We start from the raw sequence: 24,913 nt of genomic DNA, 5'->3' as shown, positions 1-24,913 counted from the left end.
TGATCCTAATGTGCAGCCAGGGTTTGAGAATGACCGAAGGAGGCAAACGTGAACAACAATGAAAAGGAGTTTTAATGTGAATATCAGACCCGTGGATGTTACAATGTTATACCAAACTCTTGGATGCCTTTCTCTTCTGGACAGCTGCCAAGAGACATTGCCCCTTTCACCTGGAAAGAGATGGGGCTGCAAAGCTGACACTAAAGAATGAGAATGTGTTCCCACAGAGCTGTCTTCCATCCAAAGGAAGAATTCATACCTGCTGCCACGAGGACAGGAAAAGGAAGTATGGACTGTGCAACAAAGGTCTACTGTTTCTCTCTGGAAAATTAGTTATGCATGCTGCTTTGCAAGGTTTCTGTCAGAGAATAGAAAAAGACTGTTTCTCAGGGTCCAACATGAGGAGCAAAAAAAGAGTGGTGACTGGGTCTCATTACTGTCAATGGCCTGGTTAAAATAGGGTGGCCAGGAGCCTTCACTCTTCAGAAGTATTAGCAGGTCGTGGATGTTGGCAGAGAATAAACCTTTATTTAAACCAGAGGGGTCTCATATAGCTCAGTCTTTGGAAAAATAATAAAGGCAAAAAACTCATTACAATGTGGCTGAGCCATTATTGTGTACAATATCTGATTATTATTTAATATTATCTTGGATAGAAAAGAAACACCCTTTTACACTTTTTTTTCTCTTGGTGGTATCACTGCTAGCTTCACTGCTTTTAAAATGATAATTCAGTTATTTGAGGTCTGACAAAAGTAAAGGAGTCATCACTAATCCTAGTGGAGCCCTAAAACAAAAGCCACAGATTTTGGGGTGATGGGCATATTCCAAGATGAAGGTATGACAACTATGAAACCCAAAGCACCGAAATGGACAAAAAAAGTATTTAAAAATGCAGGAAATTGAGAAAACTGCATTAATCTGAAGTCAAAAAGTAAATAAGGATATAGAGGATCTGAAAAACATAATGAGAATGCGTGTTTTATACAAATCTCTGTAGCCTTCAGACAAGGAATACAATCTTCTTTATGAGTGTTCAAAATATGGATCTTGTATTAGGGTACAAGGAAATCTTCAGAAATTTATTACCAAAGCAAAAACTATTGGGACATACTTTCTATTTTTAGAATGCAAATTAACTAGAAACCAATCATAAAAGAAAAAAGAAAAATCCCTAGTCACTTGAAAATTCACAATTCTCCTTCCTCTATAAATCCGATTTTGAAGAGGAAACAAAAGCTGTCAATACAGACTATTTATAATAATGGTGGTATAAGGCCAAAACGGTATTTAGGAGAAAACTCATAGTCATAGACTAAATGTACCCAAGAAGTTAGAAAATTAAACAAGACTGAGGAAAGAAGAAAGAATGAACTTAGGAAAGATAAAAGCAGAAACAAATGGGTTAGAAAACCCAATAGCTAGTTTATGGAGAACCAATAAAAGAAATGTCTGGTCAGTCTACCCAGAAATAAGAGAGAGCAAATACGTATGTAGAGATAGGAGACTGTAATAAAAAAATAAGGAAATACATCAATTATAAACAAATAACATTATAACACACTAATACACTGGAAAATCTTGATAAAATGGAGATTCTCCCAGGAAAGCATGAATTACCAAAATAAGTGTGAAGGTAAAGACCTAGAAGTAATGGAAAATTACTTAGGGTGTTAAGTGGTTCCATGGCCAGTGCTTTAAAATCTTCAACATATTCTTAATAGCTATACTGTTTAAATTAATCTTGATACAGATACTCCCATAAGGATAGTGTTTATATGACACACATAACCACAACCACCAACACACATGCCAAAACACCTATAGACTAGTATAAAAAAAAATCCCATGTGCAAAGTGCTAGCAAATCAAATTCAGTCCTAAAACAATAAATAAACATGACCTATGTAATGAAGGGAGCAAAACTTTACTGGTGGGCAGAAAGGAAAAATTTTCAATGGAGAGACAAACCATGTTCTCAGATGAGAAGAGTTCATATCGTTACAATGACAGTTATCCTCAAATCATTGCATAAATTTAACACAATTCCAGCCAAGATCCACATCCACTTTTTTTCCCCCAGGATCTTGAAACAACTATAAGATTCATCCGTTGGAATAAACAGGTAAAAATAACCAAGCTCTCCTTGAGATAAACGACTAATAATAGCTCATGAATGTTGGTTGGCATGCCAAGAACATCATATGTTTTAAGTCTTTAATTCTCACAGAACCTTTCTGAGGTGGGTGCTATTATAATCCCCATTTTACAGGTGTGAGCCCAGGTGTTTAAGGAAGTTGCCGTCACGCAGCCTGTGAGTGATGGAGCTGGGATATGAACCCAGTCAGACTGGTTCCAGAGCCCAAGCTCTCAGCCACAACACCTACTTCTTCCAGGTGGAGTGAGGGCTTGCCCAACTCAGATATTCAAACATATGGTAAAGTCATATCTGAATGGTGTTCTCTTCAAAAAAAAAAAAAGATCAATGGAACCAAATAGCAAGATCAGAAACAGACACAGGATTAAAAGAATATATGATGAAGGAAGCTTTTCCAAATTACCAGGGAAAGAGTTGATTGATCCATAAATGCTGCTAAGACAAATGGCCAACCAGTTGTGGAAGAACCCACACCTCACTCCATGTGCACAGAAGTACTAGAGGGAGATATAAGGAATATTCATACAATCTCAGAAGTGGGGAAGGACTTTCTTAGAATTACACCAAAGTTAGAAATCATAAAGCAAACAATTAATATTCCTAAATACAGAAATGGAAAACTTTGTATTTCAAAAATTGCCATGAAAAGCTAACAGGTGGGAAATAAACAGAAAGAAAATATTTGCAAGTTATTACAGTTGAGTATTTACTATACTATATACACAAAGAACTACAATTCAATAAAAAGGTAAACACCCAAAGTAGAAATATTGGCAAAGGTGATTAAGAGGCAATTAACAGAAGAATAAATAAAGCTGGTCAATAAAGACAGGGGAAAATGTACATTCTTATTAGGAAACAAAAACTTAAACAACAGAGCTACAAAATTGGTAAAGAAATAAAAAAGATAGTGTAGAACTTTGCGAGAAAATGGAGAGAAGCCAGCAGGGCAGACTGTGATGAAGCAGGTAGGATCGAGGGGAAAACAGGAGAGTGGTTTCGGGAGAGACAAGGAAAGACTGTTCTGGGAAGGAGGGAGGGGGTTGCCTGTTCTGAAATCCTGCTAAGAGCCAAATGAAAATGATTCATTGGGTTTTAGCAAGAAGAAGTCCACTGGAAACTTTAGTGAGAGCAGTTTCCAAGATGTGGCAGGGACCCAGGTGAGGATGGAGTGGTGTGAAGCGTGATCTGGAGTGGTGTGAAGCGTGATCTGGAGTGGTGTGAAGTGTGATCTGGAGTGGTGTGAAGCGTGATCTGGAGGCGTGGGCGGGCACAGCAAGGGCAGGCAAACCGCTAGAGAAGTGTAGATGCGAAAAAGAGTATTGGAGAACCTGCAAGGATATGTGGGGTGTGAAGAAAGATTTTTTTTTTTAAGATGAGGGAAATCTGAGAAAAATTTAAATGTTTCTGGGAAGGGTCTAGCAGAAGGGAAGAGATTAAGGGAAAAGAGAAGGAGGATGAACCAAACAAGGCATAAAGTTCCCGAGAAGGTGGGAGGAGAGGGAGAATCTATAGCAAAATTTTTCAACTAATGGGTTGCAACTCACTGGTCGTGAAATCGATGCGACAGGGCATAAGCTGGATGTTAAAAAAATAAAGGAAAAGAATGGAAAATAACTGAGTGCATCACCGATAGTAAGGTTAGATACTTTTTGTGACATCTATGTTTCAATTATGTGTGTGTGCCATTGAATGTGCATGGAGGTGAAAAGTAAAAATGCATTTCTTGCTGTGAGGTGAAAAGCATTTGAAGGTCCCTGATCTAGGTTTTACTAAATGGAGGTATATTAAAATTTTTTTTCTTGATATATAATTGGTAGGGGGATTAGTTTCTGATGAGAGAAAGGATTGATGATCTCTCCATTATAAAAGGTGGGAAAGAGAGGGGAAGGGTGAGGATGGGTCTGGAGGATTTTTGGCTTTTTGCCTTTGGTACTTGGGAGTTGAAACCATTGCCTATAAGGTGGGAAGTCAGGTCATTTTCTGAGAGCAAAGCTAGGAGACAGGGCTCTTTATAGGTTTATGGGAGCAGAGAATGCTTGGGACGGCTTCCATGGAGAAGGGGAGAACAGACTGACTTGAGAAATACAGATGGATTGCAGGGCGGTGTTATAGCCTTGATTGAGATTGGTGACTGTGAATATATAGCAGTGCCAATATGCCGGTTGGGTGGTTTTCTCCAGTAGTGCTCTGCTCACCCAAGCAGAAATGGCCCAATCAGATGGTTCTTGCTACATTGTGATCAGGAAACTGAGGCACTCTGCTGATTAATGCTAAAGCTGAGCTGGAAACAGAGTCTTTACAAACCCACCCTTGAACTTCTTTAGCCTCTTTCCGCTCAGAAGCTCGGCATATGTTAATTTTCATCTCAGCTAACTTAACATCATCTTTGGCACTGGAGCTTGTTGAAAGTTATCATTTCACTTTGTTGGGCCCAAGGAGGCAGTACAAGGTTCTTAAGGTCGTCAGGGGTAAAGCTAGTCACCTGGGAGGTTCATTCTTATCACCATAAAAGATCAGGTGAATTTTAGGCTTGGTTCTCTCTGGGGAGAATATTGAGGATGCCTTGTAGAAACTTACTCACATTCCAAAAAAGAGCATCAAGAATAAATGGATAGCTCTGGCACATATTTCTTGAGCAAATAGTGTGTCCTCCTAAATTCATATTTGATGCAATCCAATCCAAAACTCACGAATTGTGCTCAAGTTGTTATCTCCCCTCCCCTCCCCTCCCCTCCCCTCCCCTTTCCTTTCCTCCTTCTCCTTCCTGCCTCCCTCCCTCCCTGTTGATTCCCCACCTCTCAGGCAGGCAGATTTGGGTGCTGGTGCCCAAGTTAGACTAGCAGAGCACTCAACAGAGCCGAGCCCTCCCTCATTCCTGAAGCACCGCCGTTCCTGCCCTCCATGACACCCCACTTTTCCACCCCTAGTTCTGGATACCCTTTCACAGTCATTTGAAAGCTTTCCTTATCTACCTGACCTCTACATTTTGGAATCTTAAGGGATTCTATTTCAGGGCCCTCTTCTCATATTACCTGTTTTCTCTAGGGCACCTTTCCCCACACGCAACTCCTAAATGCATACCTCCAGATCAGACCTCTTTTCTGAGCTCCAGATATGTATATCCAAAGGTCTTTTAAATTTCTCCACCCAAGCTTGAGTATCGATTGAGCAGATGCTATATGTCAGGGTTGGTAGCAGACAGTATGGCAGAAGCATGATAAACAAGGGAGCAAGGAATATGAGATGAGTTGCAGAAGATGGCAAGGGTCAGTTCGTGTCCAGTCTTTGAGACCATGAGAACTTTGGACTTTATCCCAGCTTCTCAAACTAAATGTGGCCAAAACAGAACTCCTGGTCTTCTTCTTCAAACCTGGTTATCCTAGATTCTAGGACCTAGAATGTTCCCTGGTATCAATGAATGATTCAGCCCGGCCATCATCCTGTTATGGGCTTTTCCTAGGCCCTCTTCTCACTCCCCGCCTTCTCCTCTTTTGTGCTATTACTTCTCAAATCAATACTGGTAGCCTAGACCTTCCTGCTATACTCCAGACATGATATGAAACTGTCTCATGTGCATCTCTACTTGAAATCCCACTGGCACCTCAAATCCATGTCCAAAATTGAACTCTTCTCTCTTTTTTTAGTTAGAGAAGTTGTGGGTTCAAACTGGAGCTCTTTCTGTTTTCCTAAGCCTCTTTCATTCCTTATCTCTATGAATAACAACACCCAGTTGCCTAAGCAAAATGTATCAACTCCTTCCTATGTCCAATCAGTAACTAACTTCTGTTGATTCTCTCTCTTTTTATCTCTTGTACTTGTCACATCCTCATCGTGCCCCTGTAAAGCTGAGGCTCCCTTCCTAGATGACTGGAATAGTCTCCATGGTCTTTCAGCTTTAAATCTCATCCTCTTGAATCTATACTCCATATTGGCTCCAGAGTAAATTTTATAAATCACAAATTCTCATGATGCCACATCTTGCTTGGAACTCTTTATAGATTCCTGATTGCACATAGTATAAAGTCTAATCTCCCTAAGGAGCACAAAGTGACCTAAGGCCATCTCCAAGCTCTTTTCCTACCACCCCCATTGTACTGTACATTCCAGCCATATTAGACTTTGCAGTCCTATAAATGTGCAAGTCTTACCCTGTCTGTGCTTTTCCCTAGGCTAATTTATCTTTCTAGACTGTTTTCTTCTCTTGTCCACCTAGAAAACTCTGCTATAAATCACTTCTGTTGCATGGTGTGGGTCCCTCCTATCCCCAGTTATCCCTCACAGCTGAGGTTGTGGAGTCCATATATCAGGCTCATCCCACCCAGTGCTTAGGCAACCCTTGGCTGACAGCTACAACCCCACAAGCTTGATGCTGTAGAATGAAATCCTGCTGCGAATAGGCCCTGGGTCTCTAAGTAGCTTCCAAATTAGAGCCTCTCTTACCCCTACCATGTTGGCTCTGCCTATGTAACACTAATATAATACTACTAATAGCAACTATAACAAAAATAGTAGACCAACACTTAATAAGCATTTGCTATATGACTGGCTCTAGGGATACAAGAGTGAAAAAGACATATACAATCTATTGCCTTCAGGGCATTTACAACCTATTGAGGGAGCCAGGCAATTGACAAATAAAATAAGCTCTGTTAATTGTGGTAGATTGCATTATTTGTTCACAATCATTCTTGCTATCCTTCTTTTTAGGTGGATCCCTCTTCCCTACTCCACTGACTTTGGGTTTGGCCTTGTAACTAGCTTTTGCCCGCGGAATGTGACATGACATTTGCATATCCCAGCAGAGGCTTTAAATGTGCATGAGTGGTTTGCTTTTGTCCCCTTGAGCTTTTGCTTCCTGCCATGACAGTAGCAAGTCCTAGGTACAGGGTGGTCCTTCAGCCTGGGTCCCAGAAGGAGATCCTGTGTGGAGCCCAGCTGATCCCTGCAGAGCTGCACCTGACCTACAGACCTCTTGGAATGCTAGCTGGAAATAAATATTTGTTGTTGCAAGCCACTGAAATTTTGGGGGTGTTAATACCATAGCAAAAGTTGACTAATGCACTTTATGAAAGGGATATAAAGAAAATAAAAAAGTGAAGGATTGGGCTTTTGGATAAGGTGGTAAGAGACGGCCTCTCTGGGGAGGTGATAGTTAAGCTGGTACTTAAACAATGAGAAAGAGCCAGTAGAGTAAAATGCAAGTGCAAAGGCATCGAGGCAGAAGAGAATTTAGAGTCTTTTGGGCACCTGAAAGAAGTACAGCCAGAGTAAGCAAGGGCAGGGTAGCACGGGACGAGGGGAGAGAAGTAGGCAGTAGCCAGTTATGAAGAGACTCTAGGCCTTTTGTTTAGGGACCACCCTCGGCAGCCAAATTACTCATTTAGTCCCAATCCCTTTCTTGGCATAAAGTCTGTTGGGTCATGTTTCAGGTGACCACATAGTATATTGCCTGTGGTGGTTTGAAGCAATGTGCCCCAGAAAAACATGTTCTTAAACTTAATCCATTCCTGTGGGCATGAACCCACTGTAAGTAGGGCCTTTTGATGAGATTATTTCAGTTAAGGTGTAGCCCACCCCAGTCAGGATGGGTCTTAAACCTATTCCTGGGGTCCTTCATAAGAGAATGAAATTCAGACACAGAAAGTCACAGTAGGAGCAGCCAGAAGCCAAACGTCAACAGAATCCAGAAGAGATGGGAGAGACCAGGAAACGCCACCATATGCCTTCATATGACAAGCTGAGGACCGAGGATTGCCAGCAGCCAGCCCCAGAATGCCACAGTCTTTGGGGAGAAAGAGTTGCCTTGATGATGTCTTGATTTGGACTTTTTTCCTTACCTCAAAACCATGAGCAAATAAATTCCCATTGTTTAAGCCATACCATTGCACGGTGTTAGCTTGAAAGCAGTCAAGAAAACTAAAACAATTCCCAAACTGGGACACTTTCGTGAACGCACGCAGAGTGGCATTATTAATAATTACTCTCCAGGTGGACACTGGGAGTGTCTCAGCAAATGGGATGCATGGTCTCCCTACTTAAGGTCATTATATTCCCCTCCCACAAAACTATCCTTTACCCTGAGGGAGTAGCTTCTGCCTCAAGCTCCTCATTCACAATCCAACAACCTTCTGGAACTGGAATCCTAAACTGAGGCTAAACCGGTGGGGATCTGGCAATTTCTAAGCTCCTGTCTCCTATGACCGGACCCTGTTCCTCGTGCCCCCTCAGCAGTTGGCTAACTCTGGATATAGATGCCCTGCCACCTCATGTCCAATCTCTGGGAATTACTCACTGCCTGGAATTACCCTGTGGCCATGATGGATTCTTGCTACACATCTGGAATAATGTCCACCCAAACCTTTAGACCTTCTTCATTGAGATGCTCAGAGGTCCTTCCCAAGGCCAGGCTCTGCACTGGGATCTCACGATCCCTCAGCTGCTGACCGAGGATCTTGTGTTACCAGCTCACAGGTGATACCTTCTGATACCTCATAGAACAAAGCACGAAGTCCCCTGATCTGCACTACTGAGAAGAAGCTGCGTCCATGTGCCTGGGACTCAACTTTTACCTTGAAAACTGACCATACTTTCTTTGGAAAATACAACTAGCCAAATCTCACCACCACTCCAAAGCTGGACCAAATGTGAATCCTTCTGAATAATATTGTTTTTTACTTATTGGCTGAAAATCATTTTGGGGAGGATGGGGGAAGGGGTGGGGAATCGCTACTTTTCCTCACCGAGTCTATTTTCACATGTGTAAAAACTGAGATAATAACTTCTAAGTCACAGCTTTGTTATGAAGATCCAATGTGATGATGCTTGTAAAGGAATCCAGCGTAGCACAGTGCCTGGCCCACGGAAGGTGTAAATTCAATTTTCACCTAATTTGAAATAACAGGCATGTCCCAGTTCTGCTGCTCACGGCTGTGTCTCCACTCAGTCATCCACCCAGTGTATGTCCTGGTTCAACCAGCCTACTAAGGCAGCAAGAGAGGGGTCTCCCCACCCTTCACCCAGCATAGACTGTCCCTAAACTAAGCATGACGCCAGACCAACAGGCTTGGTCTCTGGCCCTTAGTCTCTCCTCAATGAATAAATTGGTAATTCCAAATCCTAACGACATTGATGAAACTGCTCATTTTTGGGACAGACCCACTGATTCACACGGCTGCCTGTTCCCAGCCCCCAGAATCCCTGAGTGATATTTGTAGGGTTCTAATGTTGCCACAGGGGCAGCAGGGGTGTGGGGTTGGCTTCAGCGGCTGTTATTAACATGGTCATCCAGAAACACGTTAGCCCAGGACAAACGTATCTTGCCATGAGATACTCCAACATCCTAGGCCTTTCCATTAGCCCAGAGGAACTCAAGAAAGGATGAGGACTACACTGCCAACAGCCCAGAAGGTACTCCTGGGACTGCAGGTCCAGACCACTGGTCTTTGAGACCTCCAGAGCCTGCCCTCTTCACCCGAAACTCCCAAACTCTGTCAGAAAGCTCCACCACATCTTCTGCGAGGTTTCAGCAGAGCACCTTCAAACCAGCCATGGTCCTGAGCACTTGAAGCCTCAGACCATCATCCACTGAAGACTGGAAAAAAACACTTAGTGGCTGCTCACCACAATCATACGGAAGCATGCTTGGGTTTCCCTCCAGGGGAATCCATGATGATCCAGGGGAGTTTACAGTTACACTGACAACGTTACCTTCAAGGCCATGGGAGAGACTTACTTGACTGCCAGAACAGGATGACAATCAATCAGGCAGCCTCGGGGTGGCAGCCCTACTCCTGAAACCATCTCCATCGAGGTTAGGATTAGGGTTAGGATGTACATGAGGACTGAGGAAAGGCCTATAAACCCAGAGGGGTAAACCAAGACTCTCCTAGAAAACCAAGCCCTAGAGAAGGTGAGAGGTGTCCTTCCCGAGAACTCCAGAGCCTGAGGATGCCCATGACACCTGGGCTGGTAGTGAGGTGCTTACGTCTGAGGGAGATGACAAATATGCCAAGACACTCACAGAATGGAGATGCGTGCTGGCAGAACTTCAAGCCAGCAGCTGTGAAAACAGACCCTGCTTGGTGAAACTCTGTGTCTGCCTCCAGAGCTTTCTGAGTATTGTGCTTTCTGAGCACAGAGGAGAAGGCCTGGTCTGGGGAGGGGCCATGGGAACACACGTGACATTCACATAACTTTGGAAATTTTATTCAGAAAAAAAGAGCCAGTTGGCTCTGACCCTAAAGGTGAAAGCTGAAGGCATCCCATGGACCCCACAAGCAGAGGTCACAGCCCAGGATTAGATGGGAGATGGACCCATGTGCCTATGGGTATGCCCAGCAAGGAATCCCTCCAAGGAGCTCCCCATACAGCTGCAGAGACCCTGACTTGGATAATTCTGTTTCAGTGACAGACTCTCCTGGCGGTGCCCACAGCCTCCAGATTGGTGGATGAAAAGAAGATAAAAGAGCCCATAAGATCTTAGCACAAATAGTCAGTCTCTCAGCTAAATGGACCCTAACAGGCCTTGTCTGGTATGGAGCCTATCACCAAACCCTTGGGACACAGAAAGCCCAACCTGTCCTTCCACCAGGAATCTGACTCTGTTGTCACTATCCAGTGGGTGGGACGAAGCGGGGAAGACCTCTTCTCCCTGACCCCCTGAGGTCGGGATGCCTTGAGATCTGAGAAGAGTAAGGTCTTGGTATCTGAGTCCTTAATATCCTCTTCTGCTGGTCCTGGCAGTTCTAACATTCTCCAGGTAATCAAGACTGAAGCAGGCAATATATCAACAACTTCAGTGCCAAAGTCTTGCTTCCAACTCCCTCATATCCCTTACGTGAAGGATAAACCCTGAACAGCGGGGTAAACATGTTTGTCATTTCTGTGGGCCTGGACTCCATCCAGCTTCCAAATCCCCAACTCAAATGCTACTGCTCCCTGGAGTAGAGAGCTGAATGAATCCCATTCTGTTTCCTTCCCTGGACCTCTGGCATGTGCCTAGTTCTTGGCATGCCTTGCTCCCTATAATCCCAGTCCTAAGAGCGATCTTGATATGAATGAGCAGGTGAACTGGAAGAGACACACAGCTGCCTTACGAGGCAGACTCTTTGGAACGGATGCTTGGCTGTACCACACCTGGGCTTGCTGTGCTCTCAGACACCAACTTGGAGAATACAACTCCCCTTGCTCAGGCCAATTCCTAAAGCTTGGTGAGTTTTCCCAGCCCCTGTTCCACCCATGCATGCAGATGTGGTGGATTCTTAGCTGTCAGAATATGACCTTTGGACTGCATCCTGGACTAAGTTGTGCCTTCGGTTTGGTTCTGGAAATTTCTAAGTGGGACTGGGTTGAAATTTTGACTGTATCAGGATCTTCCAAGAAGAATTCTGAGAATCTGCTAGTTTGCGATGAATTTTTCTTCCTCTACATTCTGGTAGTGCTTTGTGAGCACATCTATTATTGCAGCAATTCAGAAACTGCTTTATAACAGAAGTATGTGTTCATCTCACCCACAAGATTGTGACTTCTTAGAGAGCAAGAAGTGTGTCAGAATCATCCCTGGCACTCTCCCAGTGCCAAGCACGATGTCTAGTACACAGTAGCCTCTCCCCTCCGCGTTTTGCTGTATTCAAATTAAAGGAAAGGCAGGTGATCACGACATCAAACTGTGAGGTCAGAGTCCTGGGCCATGCATCCCGCTCCTCGCTGGACATCCACACTGTGGTCAACATTTCATGGACCAGATGAGCCCACCACCATCATAACGACCAAGCCAGCCTCATGGCAGACACATATGACCACAGCATATCAACCACATGCATCACAGCCATGTGATGTATGGGGCTGCCCTCTGGAGGGCTGTAGGAGCCCCAAAAATGCTTGACCTAGTGCCCTTTCAGTAGGATCTCCATAATAGTGGCTCACAAATCTGGTTTAGCACCTAAATTTCCTGGGAAGGTTTGAGAATTACTATTCTTGAGCCCCACCCTAGACCTAGGGAATCCGAATTTCTGGCAATAAAGCCAGGATTCTGTATTTTAAAAGGCCTGTAAGAGATTCTGATGATCAGCTGGGTTTGGGTCCTTAGGCAGGGCTGCCAAAGACACTAGCTTTGGGTATTGTCAGTTTTTCCCTGATCTTACCCTGCATGGAAGAACTTTATTCCATGCGCTCAGTTCTGAGCTAGCCAAGCTTAGCTAAGCCTGACAGTACTTTGGGAAACCCCATTCTTACAAACCAGTGGGGTATGGGGTGAGTGTGCTACACAGGCAGTATCTGGTGGGCTTGTGAGGAGCCCAGCACACCCATTAGCCCCATCAGTGACAGGGCCCTTCCCTCTTGCCATGCCTGCCCCACCATGTGTGTCCAAGGCCAAGGACTGGGACTTCGGCTCTGGGTCCTGGTTCCTCTCTCGTCCCTGCTGTGAGTAAAGATCTCTTTGAAACCGCAGCCACTGGCTGGGACAGGGATACCCTGTAGGTGTAGACCCTATTCCCCTGGGTGAGGACCTCTTTCAACTAAGGAGACCCATTTCCCCATAGGATACGTGCCTATTTAAAAATAAAGGTGACAGGTGATGTATGTGACCCACCCTGGCCGCAAGGACAAGTGTTTACTCTACCCACCTAGACATTCTGATAGGAAATGCAGGCTGCCTTCCTGTGACCCATCCCTTTGTCCAGGGTCAGTTTGCCCAGCCCTGGCCTCTTTCAATTCTCGTTTGCCCCTTCCCAGGGACCCTGAGCCACCAGCGTGCTGCATGACTCTGACTGTAGTGTGGATTCCTTAGTGCAGGAACAGATACAAATCCTCCTCACCTCTGGTCACCAACACAGACTTTGCACTTGAGGAGACAATCCCTTTTGGATAACTGAGGGTCATTCTGCAGAGCAGCATCCCTAGCTCTGCATATCAGTAGCAAAGCGAGATCACAAGTCTTCAGTCTCTGGGGTACTGAGGACTAGGTAACAGAGGAAGGGGTCTCTGGAACTGCACATGGCCTGAAATATAATTTTTGATCCAAAGCAATCCCCAGGTTCCCTGTTTCTCCTGCCCTGGGGCCATCTGTGGATCAATGGGACATTTAAGGAAGCTTGGAGAAACGAGGAAAACGTTACATCAAGCAGAGGAAGCCCATGTTGCCCTCATCACAACTCATGCTCCTGATCACAAGCAATTCCCAGGAATATTATCCCACACATTGAACTCGAAGCTTTCAAACATCAGCTGATTCCCAACATCTGAGAAAGGCAATGTCCAAAGACTCTAGCTATTGTGATTGTATTTTCCAGGCCAAAGGAAAGGATGTTTGAAATCTCACTCGTTCTGGGAAATCTGGGAATATATGTTTACGGGAATACTAGATTTCCGCAATGGAGAGGGAGCACACGGACTTGCTTTGCTTGTGCACAGGGCATTGGGGTTGAAATGCGAGGAGAAGTGAAACAAATACCTGCCTATTTAAAAATAAAAGTAACAAGCGACGTATGTGACCTATATGAAACTGTTATATTTAGAAAAACGAAAGCAGGCAAACAGAGACATGCCATGTTTCTGGATGGGAAGACTGAATATTATAAAGCTGCCTATTTCCCTTAAGCTAATTTATAGTTTAACAGGAGCGCACATACAAAATCCCAATAGGATATATTTTTTTCACTCTGACAAAATGATTCTAAAATTAATCTTGAACAACAAACAGATGAGAATAACAATGAATATTCTGAAACAGAAAATAATTAAGGAAAGAAGGAACACTCTTCAGGCCTGCCAGATATTAGAGCATATTATAAAACAACAATTAAAATTATTCAATACCACTGCAAAGATAGAAATGGAGCAGCAGAACAAAGTGGTGACTCAAAAAATAGACTTAACTACATTTGAGGATTCAGTATGTGATAAAACAATGCAATTTCCCTCAAATCAAAAGGGAAATGAATTACTTAATAAATTGTGTTAGATAACTGCATAGTAGTTTGGACAATACTGTACACCCATCTAAACAAACTCCAGATGGATTAACGAATTACATTTAAAAAAAAATCAAGTTCCTGACAAATAACCAAAAATAGAACAAACTGTTCCTTAGATCTGTGGCAGATTTGAAAAGAAATCATAAACATTGAGAGATTTGTCTATGTAAATGGAGAAAGGTACATCAGAAAATGTAAAACAACTGTACAATGCAAAATAGCAAAACAAAAATTAAAAGAGAGATGAGAGTTTGGGGAAATATGCATATCAAATCCCACAAAGAGTTTCCATCCATCCTTCAAATTGCAGAGGAAAATACCAACACCCAGTAACCACAGGTTGGTACAGGCAGCTACTGCACAAGGATTGCAAATAGGACAGGCTGCAGATCCCTGCTACACAGGGCTGGACACGGCCCAGCTGGAGAGAGACTGGGAAAGAAGTCCCTGTCCAGTGTCATGTGATGGAAATCCTGACAGCCCTTCAGATGCCACTCTAATGCCTCTTGTCCACAACAGGGACATGCCTCTGGCCAGTGGGTACCCAGTCGTCTCTCTCCAGACCCTACCGTTGTGGACCCCACTTCCCTTCTCGCACTCACCTACATCTGGCAGCAGCCACCCCCTTAAGGAACCCCTGCAAACCCAAGTGCCCACAGTGGCCGTGCATGTGTGTATGTGCATGTGTGTGAGTGTATCGGGGTATGAACTGATCATCCCCCTTTTACCCAGGCCCAAACCCTATGGCTTCTCTGCCTTCTAGGCCTTCCTACTCCCATGAAAGATTTACTTAGTGGGGCAGAACCCACTACTGCCACTTTGATGGCTCCTTTTCCAACCAGGCCCCAACTTTGTCCTCTCACCCTGCAGAGCCCATTATTCCACCAGATGTGAGGTCACATCTGTGCTCCGTGAGAAGAGGCACTGCCCCATGGAAGGTCCTAATAAATATGCAGAGAGTGAAGGAGTGGATTTTGAGAAGGCAGATCCTAAACGTATCTCTATCACTGAGGCTTTCTAATTGAAAAACTAAATTTTAAACCACAACATACCACTGTAGTTTACATAATTATGTCTAACTCCACATTAGTGAGAGCTCTTTGAGGTCAAGGACTGTGTCCAATTCATTCTCTGGATTCACAGCACTTGTAACACCTGGCACTTTGCAGTCATCGACAAGGGTGGGCTGTAGGGATACGCTCAATGCATACCCGTGAAATCAGCAGTTTTTGAAAGGTGACACAAATACTTGGAGGTTTGGAGAGGCTGATAAAGGTTGCCAGTGATATATGCTGCCTATATGAAGACAACCACAAGTTGTTATATTTAGAAAGATGAAAGCAGATGAACAAAATGAAAGCATGTCATGTTTCTGGAAGGGAAGCCTGCGTGTTATACAAATCTTATTCCTAATCTTATAGCTTTTGCTATTGGCATTATGAACCACTAAAACATTTCTTGGGAGCAATATGACAGAATGCATCAGGAGTAATAAAAATGGTCATACCCAGGCCTGATAACCTCACTCCTGGGAATTTATCCTAAGGAAATAATTTGACAGAAGCAAAAAACCCACATGTGTGAAGATGTTCATTATAATTTTAGATAATATAATGAAAAATAATTGGTTTAACAAGGCATGGTCCATTCACTAGAAAGAATATTCTGTAGATGTTAAGAGTGATCACTATGAAAGACATGTAGCAACATGGTAAGATATATGACATAACAGAAACTTTAAAACACAGAGTGCAAAATGGTATGTTCACTTTGATTAAAACCATATGAAACTTATGTGTACATGAATAATAATCAAAATAGAATAACCAAATTTGAGATCATTTTGGTTTATGGTAGTGAGATTAAGAATATTTAATGGATTTTAAAATGTTTTTAATTCTACAACATATCAAAGACCTGTGTTTAAGTATTAGCCCTTGGGTGCCAGGTACTTTTTGAAATAATTACAGCTCATTAAATAAGGCATGGCATTAAGAATCCTCCTTAAACCTTGGCAGGGTCATCCCCCAGGGGCTCATCCAGTTTAGAATTTTGTGTCTGGTCAGAAACAGCCATAACCTCATATGCATCTGACTTTGCACACAGTAGGTGCTCTATATATGAAAGAAAGATAGGTAAATGGAGGGATAGAAGGAATGAGAAAATGTAACAATTAGGAAAAGTCTTCAACACCCATATAGTTCCCATAGGGTCAAGGAGATCTCCCTCATGAAGTCATCCAACTCCTGTCAACCTTTGTTACTTCAGGGGGTAACTCAGCCAAGTTTGCTTCTATACTCTGGCCTGGTATTTTTGGCCTAAGGCTTCCTTGCCCTTATTGTTGCAGGTGAACCCTGGGATTCTAGAAATCTGTTGCAATGGAGAGAGTGGAGGACTTGGGTTTGGGAACCTGTATTCACATTTCTGCTCTGCAAATGAATAGTGCAAATTCCAGCCCATCATTTAATGGTTGTATAAACTTTGAGCTAGTTACCTAATTTCCTTGAGCTTTGTTTTCATCTATAAAATGAGAATAAGTACTCCATAAAGTTGTTGGAAAGATTCATATCTTCCCTACAAGATAAAACATTTAAGAAATATTGGGATCCTTCCCTATCCCACACTTTCTCACTGTTATAATTCTACATACTTTAATCACAGCCCCACTTAAAATACAAATTCTACAGATTTCTTCCCATATTTTGAATTTGACAAGACTAGGTTAGGTTATCCTGGACTAGTGTTTCCCAACCTGTGGTAATTTTGCCCTCAAGGTCATTTGGCAAAAATGTCTGGAGACAATTTTGTTTGTTAAAACTGGGGCCTGGAGGTGGGGGTGCTACTGGCATCTGGTGGGTAAAGTCCAGAGATGCTGCTAAAGCCTCTGGCAATGCACAAGAGAGCCCTGCACAATAAAGAATTACCTGGACCAAAAGGTCAATGGGGTCAAGGTTGAGAAACTCTACAATAGAGTCATAGCCCATGGGAAAGACCAGCTTCCTGATGACCCTATGAGCCAACCCTCTCCTTTTGTCCAAGAACACATCCATGTGTGTGTGTGCAGGGTGAGGAGGGGGCACTCCTCTATGGAACTTCCTCCCTTACCTCCTAACTCATCAAGGTCCAGCTCAAGTCCCGTATCCTCTGTGACACTTTCTTTGAGCACCCAAGGACTCAATTCTCCCTCTCTTGAGCTCTCAAGATTCAGCTACCGATTTGGAATTCACACTAAATAGATCTCAGGAGGCCTTGCCTTCACATTTCACACATATGCCATAGACACTAGGAACTGAGCAATTAGGATTCACACCTTCTCTTGTGGTTTACAAAATGGTGAAAGAAAGAGTGCATTTGTGCAGTCTAAGCATATCTCTGGTGGAAGCTGTTTTGAAATGTCTTTTGAAAGTGGCTGCTAATGGACTGATAATTTGTTTCCTGGCTTCCTTATGAAGTGTGAAGCTTTCTGCTAGTCTGTCAAAGAAACATCAAGGACTGCACAAACCACCACCAGAGTTATTTGTATCTTCCCTCCCATTGTTATCACTTGTTGTGGCAGAATAACTGGACACAGTTGTAAGGGAAATGGGAAAGGCTCTCTATTCTTTTGCAAGGAAGGGAGTAAAATGAGCAGAGCTTCTGGGAAGGTGAAGAATACGTGCAACTTGGACAAAGCTTTCTCACCAGGACAGCCAGGCTGAGCAAATGTCATGGACAGAGACTGAATAATTCTGAATTTAAGGCATGGTGTCTGGCACATGGAAGGCACTCAAAAAGTATTGTTGAATGGATGGACGTGGTACTACTTCCAACAGATTTTGAGCAGTGGCCCCTGGAGATGTGAGTTAACCAAGGAGGACAGGAGAGTAAGAGCAAGAAGCTGGCTCCATCCTGTCTTTAAAAATGCTTTTTGCTGTGAGAAACATTATTTTCTTTAAAACCTGGGTGAAAAAAGACCATCTATTGAGTATCTACTACTGTGAGGGCAGCTCAAAAGCCAATGAAATGATTCGGAAATGTCTGCTTGCCACAGGAATTGTTTTGGAACATGAAGGAAAAATTGCATTTGTATAGACTCAGCAGGGCGGTTCCCCAGTAAGGAGTTGTTTTGAGGAAAATGTTTTGAGAGAAGAAGAATGTACCACTTTACATTGCTTTGGACGAAGGTTCAAAGAGATCTGGGTCATCAAAATAATTTCCCTCAATCCCTTCTAAATCCTAAGAAGAAAAGAACATTATTGTTTGCTAAATATTGTATTGATATTTACTGTGAATAATGTGTGGTAAAATTTAGGACTGCTATACTGACTTTTGCTTAAGGCACTGTGCTGGTTTGAATGTATTATGTCCCCCAGAAAAAGCCATACTCTTTGATACAATCTTGTGGGGCAGACATATTAGTGGGGATTAAGTTGGAATGTTTGGATTGGGTTGTTTGCATGGAAATGTGCCACACCTGACTGTGGGTAATGACTCTAATTGGATGGTTTCCACAGAGGTGTTACCTTATCCATTCAGGGTGGGTCTAAATTAAATCACTGGAGCCATATAAATGAGCTGACAAACACAAGGAACTCAGCGCAGCTGAGAGTGACGTTTTGAAGAGGCGCTATAGCCAAGAGGGATCCTTTGAAGAATGCACAGGAGCTGAGAGAGGAGCTTCAGCTTACAGAGACATTTTGGAGATGGGCTTTGAAAGCAGACTTTTGCTCCAGAGAAGCTAAGAGAGGACAAATGACCCAAGAGCAACTAAGAGTGACAATTTTGAGGAGCTGAAGCCTAGAGAGGAACGTCCTGGGAGAAAGCCATTTTGAAACCAGAACTTTGGAGCGGATGCCAGCCACGTGCCTTCCCAGCTAACAGAGGTTTTCTGGACATCAATGGCCATCCTCCAGTGATGGTACCCGATTATTGATGTGTTACCTTGGACACTTTAAGGCCTTAAGACTGTAACTGTACAACCAAATAAATCCCATTTATAAAAGCCAATCCATTTCTGGTGCTTTGCATTCTGGCAGCATTAGCACTAGAACAGGCACTTTTACATGTACATTTATGATCACTTTATAAGACACAGAGACCAACATTACTATGTCATATTTTTATACCCATTTACAGACATTATATCTTTTCTATTGATCACATACTCTGATGTATTTGATCTAGAGTCAGGAGCAGAACATCAGAGTTAAATGATAACCCTGAATCCAAGTATGACCTGTTCTGTAAGGATCCACTTTACGAAGTAGTTTCCCAGCATTCATTGCAGAAAATGCGGGGAATATTCATGTCATATTCACTTTTTTTCTGTAAATATGATCACAGGAGCTTAGAATTTTGGGAGCCAGAGAGGCGTGCTGCCCTAGTGGATAGATCAGTAAACAGAAATCCAGAGAGAGGAGATGCCCTGGCCTCAGTCAGGCAGCTGAGCTGGAATTAAAAGTCAAGTGTCCAGAATTCAAATCCAAAGCTGTTTCAGTGCACTGGGCATTTCTTATCACCATCTCTTCCTTTGTGCTACCGATTAGACTGTGCACTCCCTGAGGGCAGAGCCCAGGACGAACGGAGGCATCTGCTTTGGGGACCCCCAGCCTTCAGGAAGTGCAAATGTGACCTTGCTGTGCTTTGCAAAGGTATAGGGTCAGCTGGTGCTCTCTGGCCTCCCTCTTTGAAGCTGGCATCCCTGAGACCCCAGCTGTGTTCTGCCACTCCTGAAAGTCCAGGCAGACCTGAGTGATGGGAGCCTCTTGGTGACGTCATCCCCTTATATCCCATAATTGTCCAGAAGAGGAAATACCATACAGTGACCCCCCCAGAGTGTCCAGTTCACACTTCTCATCACTAAGCCTCGGCTTCCTCTTCCTTGTTTTAAACCACAGAGAGCCCCCACCCATTCCTGCTGGGGCAGCTCTGACCCCTTTCCTTCTCCACTGTTTGCCATCAGGCCAGCTTCCCTGAGGCTGCCTGCCTCGCTCCCGGAAACAAGGGGCCGTTGAACAGCAGCACTCCAAGGTCTCCTGGAGGTAGTGGAGATTTTTTTTTAAGACTTTCTAAAACGATTCCCTGGAGCCAGGGGGTCAAATAAATTCTTGGAGGACTCTAAGAGTAGAATCCCCCTCATGCCCCTCCATTCCAAGGCCTTTCCCCAGCACTCTCCTACCATCTCTCGGCTTGTAAGGCTGGGGACTTGATCCTGGCCCTAAGTAGCTGGCCAGCTCTGCTTCCCATCTCATTGCTACCAGCTCCCTGCAACAAGGGCCTGGCTCTATCCTAGTTCTCCTGACTCGTTTCTCTGGATGGATTTCAGAGACGAAGCCCCATGGTACTTGAGACTCCTGCAGCCTGTGCCTTTACCTTTTCAGGCTCAGCCTCCAATCTGCTCCCTGCAGAACTCGACTCCATTGATCCCCTCCCGTCTGTTTTCAGGCTCAGCCTCCAATCTGCTCCCTGCAGAACTCGACTCCATTGATCCCCTCCCGTCTGTGCTTGTCTGCAGGACTGTCAGCCTCTTTGCTCCTGCTTGCCCCAAACTGCCTCCTGTTAACGTTCCCTGCCCCTCCAGGTCCCCTTGGCTCCTGGCATGCTGTGAAGCTGACACTGCAGGGCACTAGATTCTAACCCCACCAGGGAGCAGAGACTGATAGATTTCATGCAATTTTATTCTTTTCAATACATACAGACAATTTGTTAAATATGTATCTAAGAGTGATTTGATCTTTAGACCTCTGCAAGAATTTTTACATAAATAAACTCACAAGCCATCAAGAATGCTCTGTCAGACCAAACAAACTGATTTTGTTTGTGCTTGAAAAGGATAATCGTTGCGGAATGACCCACTCACCAGCTCATACACCAGCTCTCAGTCATCACCGATGCTCCCTTATAGTCTCCCAGCCAACTCCCTTCCCCATGCCCAAGGAGCCACCATTCTTCAGGATGCAGAAATCAGAGGCCCCGAGAAGCCCAGTGAGGTGGTGTAGGACTAGAGGGTCAGGCTGTCTGCCCTTCCCTGAGAGAAGCAGATTGAAAGAGATGGAGGAGTGGTGAGGGTCAGGAGAATAAGAAGTGATAGCTTAGAGAAGCTGGAACCTTTGATTTCCCAATAGAGACAGCGCCTGATCTTCCCTTTGCTAAACACTGCACAGTCACACTTGCCAATTCCACTGCGACCCAAGACTTCAGATGTCATTTGCAAGAGAAAGTTTGGTCAAACCATCCAAGAAGAAGGAAGCAGGGCTTCCTTATTTTCTCCTTCTAACAGAGCACTCAACGCAACCCCCTTCCCCAAAAGACCAACAATCTAAAGACAGCTTGATCCCCCATCCTTCCCTAAATCCAATCCACAAGGAGGTGACTTTAGGAAATTCATATCCTTTCAAGACTATGGTTTTCCACAGTGCTCAGATGCTGATTCAGAGTCTACAATCTTATAAATTTGCCAGTCTTTCCGCCCCAGCTTAACTGTATGGTTTCCCAGCAGCAACAAGGGTGAGGGGGAAATCTCTGGGTCTGAGTCAGGTGGACCAAGCCACAGTGGCCTCCACCTTGCTCTCAAGGATTACCAGAGAGAGTAAGATGGTGTTGAAGAGGGACCCTACCTGTCAGAACCAATCGCTCTTCTCAGTGGTACGATCTACGTTACTGCCAGAAATGAGGACCCAAGCAGCAATGCCCCAAAGAATAGAAAAAACCAACCAAAGTGAAGCTGCTATCATGACCCTGCAAGGGTGTCAAGCATGGGGCCCCTGGACCAGCTGGGAAATGGGATCCCTGCCTCTCAGTGCAATTCCCAAGTGGCCTCTTCCCTGCTCACTTACACACGCAGCCTGGCTTCTTAGCTGACCACTGGTTATTCTTTTGGCACGTGATTGCCTTCTGCCCCACCAGCTCAAAGGCAGGCTGGCAGTCAAAAGTGAGTGTATCGCCGTGGCGAAACCGGGAGCCTTCCCTCCGGCCATAGGCAGGTATGCCAGGGTCCCCACAACTGCCCTGCTCGATCTCTGAAAGACAGGAGACAAGAAAACAAAGAGAAAAGGTGACTTTATACCTCTCTTGAAGCTGGAGGTCTGCACTACATGCTCTGCGGCACCTCTGCCATGAGTCAGGGCTCCAAGGGACACAGGTAGGACATTTAATGTTCCTAAAAGGGATTAGATTCAGGGGAAATCTTGCAAGGTCCTATTTAAACAAGGCACCCTAGGGTGGATGGGCCTTCCAGGTATGAAATGCCTGCCCCTCTGTGTCCACATAAAGTGCCCTAGATGTTTGGATACTTTCATTCTGGAAAGGTGGGTCTATATTCTTTGTGGGTTACCTGTCAAAACTTTGGAATCCCAAACTTTGGCGACCTCCTTACTAAACTTGACCCTGCATTCAGGTTACTAGTGTCTCTTGGTAGATTGTAAATGTGGTCCATCCTGAGCAGCAAAGGCTAGCGACAGATGAGAAGACAAGCTGAGTCTTTGTTGCCTGTCTTTCCCCCAAACAAGAGATTGCTGCCCTCTGATATGAAAGCACTTTCATGGAGATACTTTATAATTCAGTTTGAGAGGGCAGCAGGTATAAGGAAACCAGTGACTCATTAAGTATGCTTTTGAAGTTTCATTTGATTCAACAGTTGTGAGCCAGGCATGGGGTGGGTTTCCTGAGACAGCTCTGGGAGCCTGGGCTCAGCAGCCATGAACAGACATTGGGAGAGTCTATCAGGACCCAGATGCTTCCAGGAAGGAGTCTGTCTTGGGCAAGTCCCTGGCGTTTCCTCCCGTCTTGGGATCAGGTGCTCACCTCTGTCTCTTACCAGTCAGTCAGCAACTGATCCTGCAGTTACCAGTAGGAGAGATGAAGGGAGGGGAGGAGGAAAGGGAGGAGGGAGAAGCGGGGGAGAGGGGATGAGCTGGGGGAGAGAGGGACGAGCTCTGGGAGAGGGGGATGAGCTCTGTTTCAAGGAGAAAGGCATCCTTCAGGAAAGACAGGAAGCAGCAAAGGAGGTAAGAGGAGAACCCTGAGAATCCAGTGATTTGGAAGAGAGGGGCTGGAGTCATGGGGAAGTTTTCTGGACACCTTCCCAGGACACTCCTTTTCCCAAGATCCTGCCTTTTCAGTAGACACCATTATGGGATGTCTGGAGCCCTGGCCCCCAGGGGTGATTCTGCAAATGCATTCCTGCTACAGCCTTTGGGCTTCTGGGGGCCCATCAGGGTTGCCTGTGTAGCCCCAGGCATTGCCTTTCATGCGCTGTTGCTTGTCTTTTTGCATTCATGCTACCCCTAAAACCAGGGCCTCCAGCCCTCTGCTGAGCACTGGCAGGACAAGGCATTCTGTGGCTGGGATAGTGTTCTATGGGTGTGATCTAAGTCAAGCATCTAGGATCTTTGAGTGTGGGAGCGGAGGGGGTCTGTGGGTCCAAAGTCAATGCATAGGTCTGAGGAATCTCAAGTATAGGTCAGGTCACCCACCTCTCATCTCCCATGTCCTCTACACACATATCTGCTAAAAATATATCTGCACCCTTCTTCCAAGCTGACTTTTCTCCTGCTCAGGAATGGGGGAGGAGACACACTGAGGCATTCCTGGAGAGGGGGCTGCTTGGCTCCAGACCCCAGAACTTCAGGGCATCTGAAGGAAAGCAGAATGGGGGCCCTTGTGGCAAGTTGACCTGGAGAAGCAGCAGCAGGATCGTCCTGCATCCAGGGTGTCCCCAAGCATGCTCTCTCCGGGATATGGGATGCTGGCAAGGATCTACTGCAGGGAAGCCAGGCATTGAATAACCTAGTCAAAATTACCCAGCATTTGGAGATAGAGCTGGATCCTGCTACCAGGGAGGTAGGACCCAGATTTAAGTTTTCCTGGCAAGGCCCCTCCAGGCTGAAGATATCCATGTGGGGTGCATCCACCCACGTTCCTGCCCAAAGCTACTTGTCTGAAGCTGTCATCAGCTCAAGAGGACAAATGACCTGAGGAAGAGGAAGGCATCTGCCCTTGCCTCCCCAATTTGTAAGCACAGCCCCTCACACATGCCCACACCCATCCAACTTCACCTTCCATCACTGATGCAACTGATGAGCATATAGTGGACACCTACTAACTGTAAGTCCCTGTGCTAGACACTGGAGTGAACAATCTAGTTTTGTCACTGACAAGGAAACAGGTGTTTATAACACAGGGAAGCCCACGGACGGAGCATCTGACTCAAACTCGGATGACCAGGCCAGCCCTTGAGGGAAGACACTGAGACACTCACCTTGGGCACAAAATCTTAGGGAGCACCAGAAACTCAGCAATTGAGATAAATAACACATTAGTGCAATGTTTCTTTGGAACTCAGAATTAGTGGAAAAAACATTTCATTATGAACAAAACATTGACATTTTAAATAAAGACCAGATCATGCCTCCCCCCTGTCCTGACCCTGTTGGATCCTTTCTTTATTTAATCATGGATTTTTGCATCCATTTTGATTTTTTTTTAAATATTGCATCAATATATGATTTATCTTGATTACCGAGTTTTTCCATGCTCCCTTAAATTTTAGGCTCAAGGCAAAATTTGCCTTGTACTGGTCCTAGCCCAGGGTAAAGTTGATGCCTAAGCTGAGCCCTGGAAGCTATGTAGGAACCAACAAGGTGAAAGGATTAAGTGGGCGAGAAGAAGGAGAAAGGGCCGTTGAGGCAGAGGAAAGAACCCATGTGTGGGCAGTTTTATGTGTCGACTTGGCTAAGCTATAGTCCCCAGTTATTTGATCAAATATGACTCTGGGTGCTGCCATGAAGGTATTTTGTAC

General features: G+C 44.6%; 1 protein-coding gene across 4 annotated transcripts in view; it reads right to left on the bottom strand.

The window, feature by feature from the left end:
* The window catches only part of CSMD2 (CUB and Sushi multiple domains 2), a 646,653-nt gene that overhangs the window by 258,505 nt on the left and 363,235 nt on the right, over positions 1–24,913 (bottom strand). For 3 of the 4 annotated variants that reach the window (XM_037827786.1, XM_037827788.1, XM_037827787.1), the window contains exon 13: positions 21,951–22,133. The exons of the other annotated variant lie outside the window; for it this stretch is intronic. In XM_037827786.1, the coding sequence (XP_037683714.1) occupies positions 21,951–22,133 (183 nt within the window). The remainder of the gene's footprint in view (positions 1–21,950; positions 22,134–24,913) is intronic. 4 annotated transcript variants of the gene reach the window in all.

The sequence above is a fragment of the Choloepus didactylus genome, chromosome 2, assembly GCF_015220235.1.
Source record: "Choloepus didactylus isolate mChoDid1 chromosome 2, mChoDid1.pri, whole genome shotgun sequence".
Taxonomy (NCBI): Eukaryota; Metazoa; Chordata; class Mammalia; order Pilosa; family Megalonychidae; genus Choloepus; species Choloepus didactylus.
The sequence above is the reverse complement of the archived record's forward strand: the minus strand, read 5'-3'. Positions and strand labels throughout refer to the sequence as shown.